This window comes from Nannobrachium achirus (assembly GCF_963921795.1).
Source record: "Nannobrachium achirus genome assembly, chromosome: 5".
NCBI classification, from domain to species: Eukaryota; Metazoa; Chordata; class Actinopteri; order Myctophiformes; family Myctophidae; genus Nannobrachium; species Nannobrachium achirus.
Genome location: NC_137814.1, coordinates 40,719,784 through 40,739,688, shown reverse-complemented (window position 1 = coordinate 40,739,688; position 19,905 = coordinate 40,719,784). Strand labels below are relative to the sequence as shown.

The 19,905-nt window shown below is 42.5% G+C and overlaps 2 protein-coding genes across 2 annotated transcripts; one reads left to right on the top strand and one right to left on the bottom strand.

Annotated features, from left to right (window-relative positions):
• The first annotated feature begins 1,475 nt into the window (after positions 1–1,475).
• mrps14 (mitochondrial ribosomal protein S14) lies at positions 1,476–3,207 on the top strand. The gene is made up of 3 exons (XM_080726550.1): positions 1,476–1,557; positions 2,180–2,344; positions 2,556–3,207. The coding sequence occupies exons 1-3, from the start codon at positions 1,489–1,491 to the stop codon at positions 2,736–2,738; spliced, it is 417 nt and encodes a 138-aa protein (XP_080582676.1). The 5' UTR covers positions 1,476–1,488; the 3' UTR covers positions 2,739–3,207.
• Positions 3,208–4,791: 1,584 nt separating this feature from the next.
• LOC308285075 (uncharacterized protein) lies at positions 4,792–9,863 on the bottom strand (the record flags this gene model as incomplete). The annotated part of the gene is made up of 5 exons (XM_080725795.1): positions 9,466–9,863; positions 8,071–8,107; positions 7,842–7,953; positions 7,362–7,581; positions 4,792–6,309 (listed from the first exon to the last, which is right to left on the bottom strand). The coding sequence occupies exons 1-5, from the start codon at positions 9,823–9,825 to the stop codon at positions 4,792–4,794; spliced, it is 2,247 nt and encodes a 748-aa protein (XP_080581921.1). The 5' UTR covers positions 9,826–9,863.
• Positions 9,864–19,905: the final 10,042 nt, after the last annotated feature.

The window sequence follows — 19,905 nt, the reverse complement described above, 5'->3', positions numbered from 1 at the left end:
CAGTAGGCTATAATGTAGCCTATTGTTATTAATGAGCCATGCAGGTAAATGAGGTGAACCAATAAGACACAAATTGATTGATTGATTGATTGAATACTTTATTAGCAGTTGGCATAGGAAAAGCACATGACAGTGCAGTTCAGATACAAGGTCTACTAATAGGATTTAAATCCAAGAGAGGATTGGTGTAGAGGAGAAAAAGAGCAGACTAAGTACAGAGTGAAAGGTTAAGTTTATTAAGTATTGATGTTCAAGTGGTTAAATATCTGAAAACACAAATTGACATGAATCCAAAATACACTGATGATTGTGCCGACAAATGATGAAACTATATGGTATCTATGGGTTGTGGGGGTCCCTGCTTCATCTCTCTCTCGACTATTAAAGGGGGCCTTGCTGGCCTGAAAACGTTGAAGACCCCTGGCTGCATTAAAAGACAGGCAGATATGCAACAAGTTACGGTGGATGGGTGGGTGGAGGTGGTTGGAAGTGGGTGAAAGTTGGTGGAGGAGCAGCGTTCTCTTTGATGTCAACGCCAAGTGCCACCTGATATAAATTGTCACATACCCTAACCCGTCGCAGTACTTGCGCGCTCTGCTGGCACACAAGTAGGCGGCCACGAGATGCACAATATGCAAGATGGCACCTCGACAGAGTGCAGTCTAGTTCTTGATGTGGTCTTATTTGTGACTGTCAGAGCAGTCAGAGGACACCCATTTACCACCATGTTGATCAATATGTTAATTGTTCAATATTATTTTGTTGGCTTCATTTAACAATTTGCCAAAGCAAGTTCCTCAGTCTTTTGCATGAAGTGTTTATTAGAACATTTTACATGTAGGATATGAGATTTAGCAGCCAATGAGCCAAATATCATCTAATATCTATGCCATATGTTGGCCAATAATAACATTTAAGATGAAGGTCATAATCACAAAATATCAGCTATGATTGACTAAAGGTTGACGATGTTCAGAGAGAATGAGAGTTGCCTGCTGATCAAAATCACCTTGATGATCAACAAGGCAATGATAAAGGCCTAACTAGCTTGTGTATACATTGTATAGGGCCTACACTGTGTGTATACATTGTAGGCAATAGTCTACTCTAGATGTAGACAATAACCAAATTAACCAGGATGAATCATAAACTCCTTATATGGTGCAGGAGCAGGCTGACACTTTTGGGACAGAGTCTGACGTCATTTGAACCATAATCGGAACTTAAGTGGCTGATGATGTGGAGAGATATGGGTAATCATGGCGTCATCATGGATGACATGGCAGACATGATCTAAAGCCAGTGCGTTCCCACGATATCAGTCTAGATTGATGAGCACTTAGCAGTGAGCAGGTAAACCGCAGGTCAGGACTTGACTCTTGACCCAACCATCAATATCCCGTTGCAATTTTCCATGATCACTGCTCCTAGTCGCTAGGTGGCGACGTTCCCGCGACATTGAGGGGTCAGAGGAGAAAAAAATCCAACATGGCGTCCTGCAGGATGGCATGTACGGGACTAAATGTCCTTTATTCATCATTTTGTGCACCAAAACAGGTAAGTGTGTATGTGTATATCGATTCAAAGTTAACATCTGAACACAGTAGATGTTATTCAAATAAACCCGCCGATTGCGACTCGACTGTTGATCAGTAAATGCAGATAAACATCCTTGCTCGTGATTAGCTGATAGTGTATGTACTGCATGGATTCGATAACAGAAGAACATTTTTGAGTGATTAATCTTGGCATTCTAATTTTTAGAACTCTGCGTGTAATCACCACCCGTCATCTTGTGAATTGTTCACAACGTAGGGTCCGGGGACCCCCCAGGGGTCCTTGAGTGAGTTTCAGGGGGTCTCCAGCTAAATGATAGGATAACTCAGTGTACAAATGGAACCATATGGACTCTGATGGGTTCATTTGTACAGTTCAATTAATATAGATTTTAAAATACAAATTGGATAGAAATGCCAATAAATGGGGGTCCGTAGCCTAAATGCATGTCAAACTGGGGGTTCTTGAAATTAAAATGGTCGGGAATTAGTGATTTTGTGTATCACATCCCTTTGAACGTTCTGGAAGAGAACATATTTGTAAAGAAATCTCCACTTTTCCACGAGATTAACACAGCAGAGCTAAAAAATACATGTAAACTTACTTACATATTTCTCTGCAGGCCCTGCGGAGCTGCTGGGCTGCGATGGAGCAGGCGAGGGGTTACTATGTCGACTGGAGGATGGTAAGGGATGTCAAGAGACGACAGATGGCATTTGATTATGCAGATGAAAGGCTGCGAATCAATGCATTGAGGAAGAACACCATCCTGCCCAAAGAGCTTCAGGTAGGAATCGGGATACATAATTACCTATTAACAATGATCAATTATTAGTCACTAGGCGTGTTTATTCTCATGTTGTATGCTGTTCACACTAAAAGAAGTCTTTGTCAAGAGGATGTGACGACAGTGTGACCCTTCATAATTGATACAATCTGTAGGATAACATTTTTAAGTAACTTTACTCAGGTGCTGTTGTGTATTTTTGTCTTTGTAGGAAGTGGCGGACAAAGAAATCCATGCGTTACCCAGAGACAGTTGCCCTGTCCGGATACGCAACCGGTGTGTGATGACCTCTCGACCCCGGGGGGTCAAGCGCAGGTGGCGAATCAGCCGTATTGTCTTCCGTCACCTAACCGACCACAATCAGATGTCTGGGATCCAGAGAGCCAGGTGGTGATACTGAACGATGGAAATGGATTGCCAATAGTCCATTTTTGTCTGGTCATTTAGAATACAAGACATCTAGATGAATGGAGTCCCGCACAGTCTTCACTTAGAAAGAAATGTATTTGTGAGTGAAGACAGTGTGTGGGACTCCATTCCTCTATTCTTCAAGTTCACTGTTCCGACACACCTGTCCCTTTAGGTGTGGAAAAGGACTTTTATCTTCTGAATACAAGACCACAAAAAACAGATATAAATCTCTTCATACGGGGCAATTAAAATGTTCCACCAATGGCTGGATGGCTTTGCGGTTACCAGTATGACAGATTACACATTCACATCCATCTACAATGCTGGCAGTATGTTATACATACTGTTTGCTGGATAGACCTGTATTTGTTGCTGTGTGAAAACTAATGATAGCTCAAACAAAAATATAAATTATGATTGTATAAATAAATAAATAAAACTTGTGTAAATTACTTCTGTCTATAGTGTCCCTTGATTTACAGTATAGAATATCTGACAGTTGTAGTAGGTATGTAGCCATTGAAATGTACACCCAGGATAGGACTTGTTTCAGTCATTTCAGTTTGCCACAACAGCAGTGGAGCAGTTGTGATCAATAGCAGACAAAATATTTGGTGACTTATTGGGAAACTAAAGGGTATTCGTCCCTCCCTAGTATAACTAATGCTGTAAATCGTGTCAGTAGTCATTTGAAATGTAATTGACATTCAAACTCATGTGTTTCAGATTAACAAAATAAGCACGACCTAGAATTAAAACTATTGCACGTGAATCAGCCAAAATGTAAAACGGATCTAGTAAAACTATGATGCAGACATCCTTAAATGATTTGGCATTGGCCATGCTTGTAAGTTGTACGTTTGACTGCTATCATTCTCCACTAGCCCCACATTGCATTAAAATCAAGATGCCAATTCTTAGGGATGGGTATCGTCTGCGATACTTTTAATGGTATCGATCGCATGACATCGATACTATCGGGTATCGGTTCACGTAAAAACGAACGATACCTCGTTTCGATACTCTGGAACGCACCCCTGGCCGATCGCATCTGTAACAGTTGGGCTACTGAGAGTTTAATGACTGCTTTAGTATGCTACACTCTGTGGAAAATAGCCGACAATTGCCTATATTAATGTGTATTATTATGATGATTATCCAACGTCTATTCTCTCCACTCCGCCACACTGTACTGTGATCATCATCATCACCTCTGCTCTACCGCTGTTAAACTTAAATAAAAAGTATCGAAAGGGGTATCGTATCGATTCCCAGGTATCGAAAAAGGTATTGTATCGATTCAAAGTTGAACGATACCCATCCCTACCAATTCTGCTGTTACATACAGTTGAGGTGTTGAGAACAAAGGGGAAACAAATGCAATAAGAATAGACAGCCATTTGACACTGGTTCATTTGTATTAACTTTAGATCCCAAAATAAAGGGATTACAAACTGATATGCAACCTGTCTGACTCTGAACATTAAAAGGCAGTCCCCCCCCCCTGCCAGAATAGTCAAGACTTTCTAACCTGTCACACACATTAATTTAAAGGGCACTGGACATTACATATGACAGGAATTCCCATGGGTCCCGTGGGATTCCCACAGGACAGGAGTAAAATTTGTATTAATGCCAGGATCAGGACGGGACAGGAATGAAAATCAACAGGAGTGGGCAGGAGCGGGAATCATCCCAGACCAGTTCATCAAATCGCAGAAATAAATTGCACAGGAAAGTGAGGTCTTTGAACTGCGAACATTATAAAATTATACATTATATAATAATAAACATGATATCAAATATAATATGGATCAAAATAGAAAAACATAAGCGCGATCTTTCTTTTTTTCGGGAGCGGGATGTGAACGGGAGTTATTTTGACCAGGAGCGGGATGGGAGACATGGGACAGGAGTCACAGGACAGGACCGCATTTATTTTTTTACTCTGGCCCAGAATTGGGATGGGAAAGGATTTTTTCTGTGGTAGTGGGACGGGACAGGAGTGAAAATCCACTCCCGTGTCATCCTCTAATTCAGACCAATGGATTCTTCTTTGGCCTTCCCCTACGTCCCCCTGTGCCCTTGTATGTTCGGGCCCCACCCTTTTTCTTGGATTTCCCACCAGGTGGGTTCTTTGGTCTTCCTTTAGATCTCCAGGTGGTCTTTTTCATTTTCTTGCTTGCCCTCCTCTCCTCTTCCTCTGCTGAGTCAGAGGCGGAATCACTGCTGCCCTCCATATCAGCCCAGCTTATCACTGCATTATTCTTAGACCTTCTTTTAGGTCTGCCCGCTGACCTATTTCTCCACATTTTTGTACCCCTCTTGTCTTCATCATCATCATCACCCAAAAGGTTGCACCATGTGTCCTTACTTCCTGCAGCCTCTACCATATCAACAGCAACGTTCTCCATTTCATTTGTCTCATCTGTGTCAACCTCAGACTCATTCCTGCTCGTCCTCTCCAGCTGTGTCTTCATCCCTCGGTTAGGGACTTGTCCATGATAATGCTGGATGTGACTCTTCAGGCTAACATTGTGATTAAAGCTCTTATCGCAGTACTGACACTGATAGGGTTTCTCCCCTGTGTGGATGCGCATGTGGGATTTGAGATGGCCTGCCTGGCTGAATGATCGCTGACATACGTGACATACAAACTGCTTTGCTTGTGTGTGCATAACAACATGTCTCTCCAGTGCACTGGTAGTGGGAAACTCCATGTTGCACATGTGACAAATTAGCAGTTTCATCCCTGGGTCAGGGATCTGACCATGATAACGTTGAATGTGACTCTTCAGGCTAACATTGTGATTAAAGCTCTTATCACAGTACTGACACTGGAAGGGTTTGTCCCCTGTGTGGACACGCATGTGGGATTTGAGGTGGCCTGCCTGCTTGAATGAACGCCCACACAAGTCACATACAAACGGCTTTGCGTCAGTGTGAACTGCCATGTGCCTCCGCAGCGCACCGGTGTTGGGAAACTCGGTATTGCACGCATAACAAATTTGCTTCTTGTGACTCAACAGGTGGTCATTGCGCTCTTTGCTCCTGGAAAACACCTCTGGACAGTCAGGACACTGATAGCGCCTCTTTGCAGGGGGATGGCTCCGCTCGTGTGAAAGTTTGTCTTGCGTTCGATTGAAGACCGAGAGGCAGAACTTGCACACATGCTTGAAGCCTCCCTTGTGGATCTTACTGTGAGATTTTAGATGGGGCTTCCTGGCAAATCTCTTCCCACACACATTACAATGATAGGGCTTGAGTTTTTGCTCACATGTGTGAGGCTTGAGAATGTTGAAAGACATTCCACAATCTGGGCACATTTGGCATAATTCTAGGTTGACTTCCGTATCCGAGTCGCTGTCTGTAGGCTCACTGTCTGTATTGTGTTGCCCCAGGGGACCCCACATGCTGTCTGGACGGAGCTCTTCACCAGCCACCAGCCTATTTTCTCCTCGCTCATCCGGGGAGTCACTTTCATCACCAAATGTAATTTCAGTAAGTAACTGTGGAACACTGCTGCAGCCTGGGGTGTCACCTGAGAACATTGCCTGTGAAGGATAGGAATTAAAGCTTGCATTAAAGCTGTGGCCAATGTTACAGCCCCTTTTGTATTTTATGTATACTGTTTATAATTAATTCAATTCGTTTTATGCCATTAAAGATGAGCCCTATCTAAGCAATGTGATGTGTAGATCCAATATTTTCGCTAACAGATCTGAAACTCTTTCCTACAATGGCATGCTAAAATGATGGACTGACAGCAGCAGCCATTGTTTCAGCTATTGTTGATAGTCTGTACATATACAAATACCTTTAAAACGGTGAAAGCATCCGAGTCATCCAGTGTAGATTTCTAGGGCCATTTCTGTCTATTTTCTTATTTATCTTGGTTTGGTTCTTGACTTTTACCTGTACCTAACATGTTTCTGTGGACACCCAAATTTCCCTCCGGGAATCAATAATCACTAATCTTCAGTCTTTTAAGTGTCTACTGGATGCTCTATTACATACTAGTAAGACACCTCAGGGCGACATGCGACCTCGCCCTAAAGGGCAGGACGAGGTTGCGCCAATTCTTGGCCATCTGGCCAGTGATGTATATCGGACCAGTTACCCATATATGGAGACCCCTGGTACCCATAAATGGAGATCCATGTACTGATGGTACATCCCTTTTATGCCCATACATGGAGATCTCTGTCTGAACCAGCCACGCAGATATGGGCTGCCTTCCTCCATATATGGCATTCCCATATGAAGTTAGATATTATGGGCTTAATATTGATGACATCAGGGATCTCCATATATGGGCATAAAAGGGATTCTGTTAGAGTGGTTCCCATGATATCACAACATACAATCCCTTTTATGCCCATACATGGAGATCCCTATCTGAACCAGCCACACAGATATGGGCCATGGCTTGGCCATCTGGCAAGTGATGTATATCAATGACATCAGGGATCTGCATGGGCATAAAAGGGATTCTGGGGGGGGGACAGAGATACGTGGACAAGATGTGCCGGTTTTCATAGTAGACCTATGGTCGCAATTATTTACATGGTAAAGTTCTTAACCGTTGTGTTAATTCGGTACACACCGTCTGTTCCTGGCCATCAGCTGTTGGGGAGTATGATTGTGGCTGGCTTTTCCACTGGTTGCAGTATTCACACTGTGGGCACTGTTGGGTGATGATCAGAAGGGAGCCTTGCAGGATCTTCCCCAACGTACAGCTGCTACCACACAATGGGCAGTTGTGCTCGAGGCAGTCCTCATCCACCACATACAAATACTTGCCGCTCATTGGCAGATGTTGCAATCTGAAAGTTATATGGAAAAGTAAAAGTGATGGTTAAAGTACCATACAGCCAAGGTCCATATCTTGTTTATAAACAGGCTTTTCACTCAGATTCAAATGTTACTGAACTGCATAACTCATTGAATAATTGAATAAACATGATAATTGTACAGTTGAAGTTAGGATAAGTGATATTTCTTGCAACAACAAAAAAAGTATTTTGTTAAAAAGGTTAAAGCGATACATTCTGATAATAATCATCGCTATAGTTTTGCTCCTTACTTTTCCTGGTTTAAATCTTGCTGTGCCTGGTCCCGTTCTAGTGTGACAGCATATGAATGATCTGTTGACCATGAAGCTGGGACCATACATTGTTCTGGCATCACCTGGATGTCTGAGAACAAACAAAATAGAACATTAGACTCTAATGATTAAGTCTCTGCTGATTATCATTTAACCCAATCGATTTTTTGGCCCAGAAAAGAATCTCTCATGTGTAAAAGGAGCTTACCCTTTGAATTCAATATCAGTTCATCTGTGGGGTTCTCCTACAGAAAAGGGTTCAAAGAATGGTGTTTTAAGTATACAGATTTCCAGTATTAGAGCTACAGTATCTGTGTTTAAATGGACACTTTTAATCAGATTAAAAAAAGATTTTAAATAAATCAGATTAAAATTCTTCATGTACACACCTAAATAAATCTGATTAAATCCAACCTGATTTAAATTCTAATTGGGTGCAGAGGGGCGGTCTAGACCTTTTTACAACCTGATCAAACACCAGATCAGATTGATCTCATCACATTTAAACACTTGATCCAAAACCTTCAATCAGGTTTATTTTAATCCGATTGGAAGAAAGGCATCCATGTAAACACAGCTAATGTATGATATCTGCCATCTCCGCTCCACAAAGATGCTCTTCTGTCGTTCTGTGCCACCCCCTGAGACATTTGTATACACCTGGCATTTCGAGATGCACTCCTACCAATATTTAAACATGGCAGATAAGTTATAGCCAAGCCAGTTATTCAGCATAAACACTGAGGTCTCAGAGGCACTTGCCCAATGCCCATGGAGCAAGTACAGGTCATGTTCTATATAAAAATGATAGGTAAAAATTTAATTTTTATGCCAAATACCTACAACATAGCTATGAATATGACTATGGGTTCACGCTTGTTATTTAATATTTTTAAGTGTAGCAACAGTGAAAATGACACATTAAAGTCAGTGGTCTTATTTTATATCCCAGAGACCAGATGACAGAGTGCTAAATGCTGCAGGTCTGTAACTCATAGTGTACAAATATTTATTTGAAAAGTTTAGTTACTAGTTAGTTACTTTGTAGATTCTGATGATCATTATTACAAAACCTATATTAACAACTTCAGCCTTGTATACATTTCGGTCATTAGAAATAACAGATCTACAAGCTCTCAATGTTCAGTGAGCTTTAGATCTGCTATTTTCAAATATTTTTACATTTGAAAACTTGTGAGATGGGACATTCTGCTTCTGCATAATGAGTAGTTTCTACTTTTGATATCAATACTTTTGTACTTTTAAGTCATTTTCGAATTCTGAGAGTATATATCTATTTTCTACACATCAGTGTTTCTCAAAGTGGATTCCAGGGACAGGGACTCTATGGGTTCCTTTATGGGGGTCTAAATTGACCCATACAGGTCTGTAACTCAGTCTCTGATGACAGCGTACAAATGGAACCAAATGAACCCTTGCGGGTCCGTTTAGTTCCATTTGTACACTGTCAAGAGTTATGGGGACACCTTGAAATGTGAAAGTTGGAGGAGAAACGCTGCTCTACATAGCAGTATTGAATTTGATACGTTTACAACATTTGAGTACTTTTTCCACCACTGTCATTCTCACGTCCCGTCCTCACCTGCGGCGGTCCAGCTGACGATGAGCTGGCTGTCGCGGCATCATCGTCCGCAGCCTCGGAGCCGCCGCTGTGTTCAGTGGTGGACGACCATGGGAACCGGGTGGGAACAGAACCGGGCTTCAGGTGCGGTTGGTACGTTGCGGTTTCAGGGTAGTCGCTTCTCGCAAAGTGTTTACTGCACACACGTAAACACCGCAGCTGCGTGAAGTCGAAAAGGGTGTTGGGGCTGTAGCCCGGGTATCGAATAGCGAGCAGCCACAGTTTGCAAAGTTCTGGGTTTTTGGGGAAACAGTGAAAGGGCGTTTGATGTATTTGATATCTTTTTGGGAAGTTACCGCAGCCCGCGACCACGCAACGCATGATTTTGTTCTATTATTTTTTCCCCGATGGGACTTCTTTCTCACAGCTTTCCTCCTCTTGGATTTCAGAAAATGGCCGTGCTACGACTGCTTCTTCCTCTAGGTCTCATTTGCATTTAGCAACCATAAACACTTGCACATCGCCGCCTATTGTCCCGGGGGCGAATATACAACAACAAAAATCCTACTACAACAACAGCAGCAGCCTATGGAGCATCCTACGTGTTAAGAAGGCTTGCATGTGGATATTATACAATATGCCTAATATTGGTTTAAAAAACATTGATTCCACAGGGTTGTTGTGGTGGTGTTTGATCTCCCATCCTCTTCATTCACACCAGTTATTAAATAACTTGCAACAGCAACATACAGACTATTCAGGACAGGTGTGCAGATGACATGGCCAATGTGCACCTTCAAGAGAACTCCAACACCAAGGAGGGACTGTATTTATATGGGGAAGACCAACATCTGACTGATACTGCATTCAACATCAAATACTGACAGATCTCTCTCTGTCAAAAGCAAATAAAAACTCTCACACATCATCAAACAGCCACTGTTTTTACTACAGTGGCACTTTTCTCTCAGAAAGCCTTGTGGTCGAGGTTACAGACAGTGGCACAGTGAAATAACCAGCCCCACCCATACCAGTCACAACTATCAGAAGTTACACCCAGTATCCACATCGCACAGCCCCTCCACTCATTTCAACTACATTTACCAGGGGTCATTGCTAAAAGTTCCCCTGGCCAAGACAAACCTTCCTAAGCTCTAATATCTGGCCTACATCATGGCACAAAACACTCAAAGTTTTTTGTACGCCCAGTGTCCGGGCTCTGAAGTGTGGCCTACATCTGGTCTACATCTTGGCACAAAGTGCTCAAAGTTTGTTGTACGCCCAGGCCCAGGGTGACAGGGTCCCATTGGCCAAGCCTAACGGGACGCTTAATGAAATTAACTCATAAATAGAACTGCTCACTTCACACTAGGTGGGACTTTTTATTTATCTCATCGTCTATTATTGCTTTTGAGCTGTGCTCCAGGAAGGCGCTAAGCCACAACACTTGGCTTTGTCCAGGACGCAAAGCTTGGCTTACATCTTGGCACAAAGTGCTCAAAGTTTGTTGTACGCCCACTAAATGTCCAGGCTCTGAAATGTGGCCTACATCTGGCCTACATCTTGGCTCAAAGTTTGTTGAACGCCCACTGTACAGGCTCTGAAATGTGAGAAGTTTACGCCCAGGGTCACATTGGCCAAGCTTCGCGGGATGCTTAATGAAATTAATTAACTCATTAATAGCACCGTTTATTTCACACTAGGTGTGATTTTTATTTATATATTTTTAATATATAGGCAATTTGTTTTGGGGCTTTTGTGCCTTTATTGATAGGACAGAGAGTAAACTGACAGGAAATGGAGAGAGAGTCAGAGGGCACGCAGCAAAGGTCGTTGGGATCAGGATTCGAACCCGTGACAAGCAGGCCTGGAATTTCATCATTTTAGGGGCAAGGCCAGTTGGCCTTTACTGTTGTCAAACTTTTGAGGGCACAAAGGCCAAGTGCCAGGGCAGGAAGGCCATCAATTAAAACAATGATTTTAAGTCCACGCCAGTCATAATTAATTTAGCTTAAACATTAAGGAAGATTACATTTTTAATTAGGCTAATGTAATACCTTTCAATTAAATAAATATCAAAAAGCTGTTTATTTATGTTTTTCCATGTGCAGCGGTGTAAAGTAAGTACATTTAAGTATTGTACTTAATTTGTTATTGTAATTTTTATATAAATTATAATATTATTATATACATGAACCACTAGCCCTATTTAGGCTGTTTTTCAAAAGCTGTAGGATCAAAACGAATTTATTTTATTACATACATTTTACTTAAACATGTTGACGACAGTCCTTATTAATCATAAAAACAAATTCAGTATCACACATTGCTTTTTTCTTAGTTTCCTAGGCCAATTACCAAAAAGCAGACCATTTTACCTTACTTCACCCTATACTTTTGCGCTTCCAAAAAGTGTCCCAATTTACCTGACTTCACCCTATTGTTTTACACGTAACAGCGTAGCCTACTTTGCGCTTCATTGCAGAGCTGCCTGCTGCTGTACAGTCTCAGTCTTCATTTGGATCATTGGATTTACAATCTTTTCTTTCTTGTACAAACATGTGATTTAAAGGGGAGCTTTAGCAACACAGCACATTGGATACAGCTCGTTTTGTGTTGACGGCACTCACAGCAGGCAGCGGCTTGAAAAAAAAGGAAAGAGAGAGAGAAAAACGTTCACTCTCTTGCTGCCTTGGACATAAAGGGAGACAAATGTGTCCGTCCATGCAGTGAGCAACTGGAAAGCTGGCGTCTCATATTATCAAAACTAACTAGCACAGCACACAGGTGCAGCCAATGACATTAATGCACATTGTCGTAAAATACAGACAAGACAAGCAGCAGAGCTCCGTTTGAAGGCATTCGTTCGCACGTCCAGATGTATTCAACAGGATGCGTTAGATTTAACTCCCGTTTAGCCCGGTGATGCAGCTTTTGTGTTGTATAACACTGTGTCGCGGGACTCCGGTGGCTGCTACGAGCATAAATCGAATCTACTACTGGTCATATAAGGAGCTCAACCAATCGGGCACTGCTGTCACCGTAATGACTGGAAAATCGCGCAGATGGAAAACGGTGAAATGAAGTTAACGGACTGCTGTGGGCACCGGGGCACCACGGCCACTGTGGCCGTTTGGGCATGTCATTTTTCGAGGGGCACACGGCCAAAGAGAGGGGCAACGACGGCCATGGCCGTCGTGGCCGCCGTGAATTTCCTGCCCTGCGTGACACGCTATTATGCTATGCAACAAAGCCTATGAGGTAGGCTATGCGCCTGGCCCGCCGGTCGGCAGAATCCCAGTGTGACTGTGTGTCTCTGAGCCACATAAAGCAGGAGGTAATAAAGTTCTCAAAATCTGAAACTAAATTTATTATTTTACAAAATCAATAAGTGAAAGGGGGTGGCTACCTCTACATAGTTTTAGATGTTACATTAACTGGTTTTAGGAAAGTGCCACCAGGTGGAGCTATTTAGCTTAGGATGGATGTAGCATCTTGTAATGTGTTTGAAAGACCAATGAGTAAAAGATAGCCTACAGCAGTTGCCACAGGACATTGAATCCTGGGAATTGTTGTTGTTTCAGTTAGGGGCTCTTGCGTCATGTTGATTGATTGCAGGGTCGGGTTGGAGTTGGGACTCATTGATTGATTGATTGATTGATTGATTGATTGAGGGGTTTGCATAGGAAAAGCTTTAGGACAGTTTTGATTGATTTAAGACTTTTTGGGAAGTTTGCATAGGAAAAGGTACAGTTCATGACGGCACAGTTCACTGGTACAAGGTCAACTAAAAGGAAATCCTAGGAAAGCACTTGGCTTATTTACACAGGAAACCATTGAAGTATCTCATATAACATTGAATGACAGACGGATAGAAGAACACAGTAGCCTAGCCTACTATGCAGTATAGTCAGGAAAAAAAGGAAAATAAAAATACAAAAACCAGTGCAAAATAAATACAGTTCACTAGTAGCCTACAAGATCAACTAAAAGATAAACACCACGAGCTTTTGGGCTTAACACAGTAGACTACTAGGCCTATGTAGAAAATATCATCATAGACAGTCGGAAAACAACATAAATTTGTATTTAGGCCTACAGTAGAAAGATAAGGTAGGCTTTTTTTTTTTTTTTTTCTTTTTTACCAGTTTCGAGTTGCAGCCATGCACCTGTAAGTGACTTTCCAGAGCGGTTTTAAAGGAGGGTGCTTTATACTCCTTAAGGCCGTTGGTAGGGCATTCCACAGAATAAATGTAACCCTTACCCTTTGTTTGAGCCAAATCTGGGTTGGACATGATTTGTGGAGCTGCCTCTGGTGTTGTAACTGTGAACATCCTTGACGTTTTTGTAAGTATTTTGTCAGATATTTGGGCAATTAGCATCTTAGTGGTGTAGTGTTGTACACCAGGCCCATTGAAAGATGCTGTACTCTGTCCGCTACCATAAGCCAACCCACACTTACAAAACAGGGTTGTCAACATTGGACTGTCAGAATCCAGGAGATTTTTTTGTGTGTGTGTGTGTGTGTGTGTGTGTGTTGGGGGGGGGGGGGGGGGGGGGGCTGCTTACATCGCCACTCCTTTAAGTGAATATTTATATGATCTTGCATGCATTGCCCCCACCCCTAAAGCGGGGGGTCTGGGGGTCCTCCCCCAGATTTTTTTTAACACAGTAGATTTAATCTCCTGTGTTCTGGTGAATTATGTGCATGTTTGATACTTTTATCAGGCTTTCTTTACTTGCATGGGTACAATTTCAGCCTTAAAATGCCAAATGTAGGTGTACAGATTTGATGACTGAAGCAAAGGACATCTTTAATAACTAGAAAATATTGTTCCTTCGAAACAATTGTGGGCTCGCTTCAAGCCAGAAAACAATGGCTATAAAAGTACAAAATGTCAAGATCACAGGCAGTGCTCTCTTTGACGTTACTGACGTCAAAGATTGGTCCATTTTGTTCCAAAAATGTGTTGTGCAAAAGTCGACCCGCTGGTGGCGCTATAACAGGCCAATGTAAGAAGGGTGGTATCTGTTCCTTGACCTATTGGGGATGTGCTTGCAAGATTTCACACACATTGCAGGCTGTGTTCATGATTTGAGGTGTTTTTGGCTTTGGCCACTTTATCGCTGCTTGCAGCTATATTTATTATTATTATTTTTTTGTTTTGTGTGTGTGCACTTCATAGGCATCTATCTATAAATGCGAGAAGTCTCTGCGTGTGTGTTTGTAATCCGCGTATCTCGAGAACCGTTCGTCCCACCGGCTTCAGATTCGGCACGCGCGCTCCCCGCCGCGGCACGGAGTGCAGTGCCGGGCCTCGACCCGACCCGACGCGCGGTTTTCCCTAACCGGCGCGAAACGTTCGGAATCTCCTTATGCGGGGCTGATTGTTGACATCAGGCTGTTCCGGAGGAAATCGGCGCAAAATCGGTCATTGTGACATCACTGCAGTGCCGGGCGCAAGCGCTGACTCATTGTGACATCACTGCAGTGCCGGGCCTTGCCTCGAACCGACAGATATCTCCGTATATGGGCATAAGACTGAGAACTCCATATATGGGCATATGGGCAGATACAGAGATCTCCATACAGTATATGGGCATATATAGACAGATATCTCCGTATATAGGCATAAAAGGGACACAGACTGATACAGAGATCTCCATATATGGGCATATGGGCAGATACAGGGGCGGAAATCGGTGCAAGCGCTGACTCATTGTGAGATTTGTGACATCACCTCATAAAAGGCTCTGACATCACGTACGCCACATGAGTCAACAAAAAATCTCTGTGAGTGTGTATGTATGTAATCCGCATATCTCGAGAACCGTTCGTCCCACCGGCACGCGCGTTCTCCATATATGGGAATAAAATGAATGCCTGTATGCGGAGCTGATGTCTGACATCAGAGTTTTCCGCAACCGGTACTGTGTGTCCAGAGATCTTCATATATGGGCATAAGTGGACAAAGGCAAACAGATGGTCAAAACGGGTCCTATGACAACAGGTATATTGGGGTTTGCATTAAAGGGTGGGGCATTCATGGGGTTTGCATTAAAGGGTGGGGCATTCATTCCCTATTTCAAATTCGGCACACGCGTTCCCCACCACAGCAGGTAGTGCAGTGCTCGGCCTCGACCCGATACACGATTTTCTGTAACCAGCACGAAAGGTTCGGATTCTGATGTCTGACATCAGGATTTTCCGGAACTGACACTGTGTCTGCATAGATCTCCATATATGGGCATAAAATGGATGCAGACAGACAGATACAGATATCTCCATATATGGGCATAAATGGACACAGGCAAACAGATGGTGAAAGATCTCCATATATGGGCATAAAGTGGACGCAGACAGACAGATACAGATATCTCCATATATGGGCATAAATGGACACAGGCAAACAGATGGTCAAAACGGGTCCTATGACAACAGGTATAATGGGGTTTGCATTAAGTTTGTCTCCTCCTCCATCTGTTTGTCTGTGTCCCTTTATTCCCATTATGGAGATCTCTGTATCTGTCTGTGCCTCCGACTGTGTTGCAGACACAGTGCCGGTTCCCCCTTTAATGCAAACCCCAGGTTCGGATTCTGATGTCTGACATCAGCATTTTCCGGAACTGGCACTGTGTCTGCATAGATCTCCATATATGGGCATAAAATGGATGCAGACAGACAGATACATATATCTCCATATATGGACATAAATGGACACAGGCAAACAGATGGTCAAAGATCTCCATATATGGGCATAAAGTGGACGCAGACAGACAGATACAGATATCTCCATATATGGGCATAAATGGACACAGGCAAACAGATGGTCAAAACGGGTCCTATGACAACAGGTATAATGGGGTTTGCATTAAAGGGGGAACCGGCACTGTGTCTGCAACACAGTCGGAGGCACAGACAGATACTCCATATATGGGCATAAATGGACACAGGCAAACAGATGGTCAAAACGGGTCCTATGACAACAGGTATAATGGGGTTTGCATTAAAGGGGGAACCAGCACATGTGTCTGCAACACAGTCGGAGGCACAGACAGATACAGAGATCTCCATAATGGGGATAAAAGGGACACAGACAGACAGATACAGAGATCTCCATATATGGGCATAAAATGGACGCAGATAGACAGATAACTCCATATATGGGCATATATGGGCATAAAATGGACCCAGAACTATATCTGCAGTGATCTCCATATATGGACATAAAATGGACGCCGACAGACAGACAGATACAGATATCTCCATATATGGGCATAAATGGACACAGATGGTCAAAACGGGTCCTATGACAACAGTATAATGGGATTTGCATTAAAGGGCGGGGCATTCATTCCCTATTTACATAGTTCCCGAGTTGGCCAGGTCGCCGACTAGACGCTGGGCCGCCCGAAGGGCGGCCCAGCTTCTAGTATTAGATAAAGGTCCTTAGATTGTGTGTAGAATGTTTCATGCAAATTGCTAAAAAAATCCTAACGGGTTTAAGCGTTTCACAAACTGCTCAAAATGATATAGCGCCCCCCTTTGGCCAATTGGGGTAAGATTGGTTTTAGTGATATTTGGACTAACACTCTACATCTTTGCCAAATGCCATGAACATGTTACTTTGCATGTATGATTTAGAGGCAGAAGAATAATTTGCATAAAACTGCAATATTCATTGAATTTATTTAAAAAAGCATGTTTCAATTTTAAAGAAATCCGATCTGACAGATCTTTAGATATCGGTCCAAAGTTCACGTAAAAAAAGTTTTGTGCACGTGGAGCGAAAATTCCAGAATATAAGCGGGTTTACGCGTTTTACAAACTGCTCAAAATGGCGAAAAATCTTACTTAACAACTTACTTAACAACGACATAGATGTCTTCCGCTCGAGTCAAAGCACGCGTGTAACAAGTTGCATGTCTTCAAACGAAACGAGTCATGACTTATGCCCGTTTGAAGTTTGAATTTTCAAACGCTTCGTATAGCGCCCCCCTTTGGCCGATTGGAATAAAATTGGTTTCAGTGATACTTTGACTAACCCTCCACATCTTTGCCAAATGCCATGAACGTGTAACTTTGCATGTATGATTTAGAGGCCGAAGAATAATTTGCATAAAACCGCAATATTGATTGAATTATTAAAAAAATATATTTCACTTTAAAAGAAATCCGCCGAGACTAGTTTGACCGTATTGGTCCAAAGTTCATGTGAAAAAGGTTTCGTGCGCGTAACGAAAAAAAACCCAGGAGGAGATAGATTTTTACTGTTTTTCATATTATTCCGAATTGTGGGAGACCTAAAGGTCAGAGGTCAAAAGTTAGAGGGTAAAAGTTGTTCGGCATGAGGAGACGCATAAGTGTATACAGGTTTCATGCCTGTACCTCAAACACAGCATGAGCTATACCTGTTCAAAGTTCGCACTTTCGAAGGCTTCCTACAGCGCCACCATTTGGCCGATTGCTATAGAAAATAATAGCACACTTCGCCACTGTAAACTGAACACTGATGTTTTTATTTTCATTTTCTCACTAAGTATGTAGGAGTAGAAAGGAACCGAAGTTCCCGTCTACTGACCGCCTGCCTGATAGATAAATAAACCTGTACAATATCTAAAGTGTGCTCGCCCACAATGACTTCTCATCTTTAAGTCATATGATCTTTCTTGGATGCATTTCCCCCACCCCTAAAACGGGGGGGTCTGGGGTCCTCCCCCAGAAATAAATTAACATAGTAGATGTAATTTCCTGTGTTCTGGTGAATTTTGGGAGTTTGATACAAAATCCAGGAGAAATCCAGGAGATTTGCCAATCCAGGAGCATGCCAGGAGATGGGGTCAAAATCCAGGAGACTCCTGGGAAATCCAGGAGAGTTGACAAGCCTGCTTACAAAATGATCAGGGGTAAGGTGAGCCCGAGATGGAAGGTTAAGCAGTAGCTAGCATATCAGTTTGTTTTGGGCTGTTTGAAGTCTTGTTTTTAAGGCCTTTGAAGCACTGCGATACCGATACCATAGGCCTGCCCTACATACATAACATAACCAGTGGATTATTTGTCCCATAACAATCTGAACTGTGAATTTCTTAGTTTGCAGTGAGTGAAAATGTCTTTGTATACATGTTTTTACCAATTGAAACAGGAAGTGCATTGAATCAACATGTAGGCATGTCATTTAATTTCTCGCCATCCCTGTGCAGCAGTATGGTGTTTTAAATCTAGTGTTGTAAAATATAATTTCTTGTCATTTGGATATCTGTCCAACTTCAGATACTGTATATCAACTTCCATTAAACCTGGAGACATTGTTAAATATTATTTTATTTCAGAAATAGACCGTTATCTCCTTAACGTTATAATGTGCAAATTTGCCTTCCCTGTGTATTTTTGGTTTCTTCCTGAAAGTTGAAAGCCACTGAGTCAAAAGGCCTGATCGAAAAACACTGATTTAATGACATCATAAAATCATTCCCTCCCCTTTTACCATACCTTCAGCCTGGTCACCACCAGGCTTGGAATTTCGTCATTTTAGGGGCGTGGCCACTTGGCCTTTGTTGTTGTGCATTTTTGGGGGCACAAAGGCCAAATGCCAGGGCAGGAAGGCCATCAAATAAAACACGTTTTAGTCAAGTGAAAGAATTTGTTGAATTTAAGGGATAGGGATGATAATCTAATCTGCAGTGAAATAGATAAATGATGGTATTTACATGCTCAGCCCTGCACCAATCAAAGTCACTGGATTGGTTTAAAGATGGGGACTCAGGAGTTAAGATTTCAGAATCTCAACAAAAAATACTGGTGTCTACATGACAAGAAAGAGACACCAGTGTCTACTATCTAGTGTCATATTGACAACAAAGAGCCAGAGGAGAAAGTGGTACAGTCAGCTATAGGGCCTGTGGCCTCAGGTCATGTCATTTGTTTGAGGGGCACAAACTGCCAAACTGAGGGGCAACGGCGGCCATGTATGGCCTCCCTGAAATTCCTGCCCTGGTCACCAACCACCTGGCAACCAGGTATACTCAATGAACAGGTGGGTGTAAAAACATAATTTTAACACTTTCTGTACACTTTTTTGGGAAGGTAATCTTCCTCCTAGTAATCATAACACCTGATCATCATGTTTTGGGGGGGGATGGAGGATCATGGCACCCCATCTTTAAATGGATACATGTAGTTCACCCGCAAAATGATTTTTTCTTTTCTTTTTTCTATCGATTACTCACTAGAATAATTTAGGATCTGAATCTTTAACACTTAAATCCTACATAATTCACTGACCAGGGTCCCCAGGGGTCTATACTTGCCCCCAACGAATGGATCTGTAAGTTTCCATTTGTACACTCTTAGGGCTCTATTTTGATTGTCTTAAGTACCAGATCTTATGCCTTAACTTAAAGGCCTGTCCATACTGTCTCCAACCACCAAACATTTCGTGGGAAAGGTCCGGTTCAAGAAAA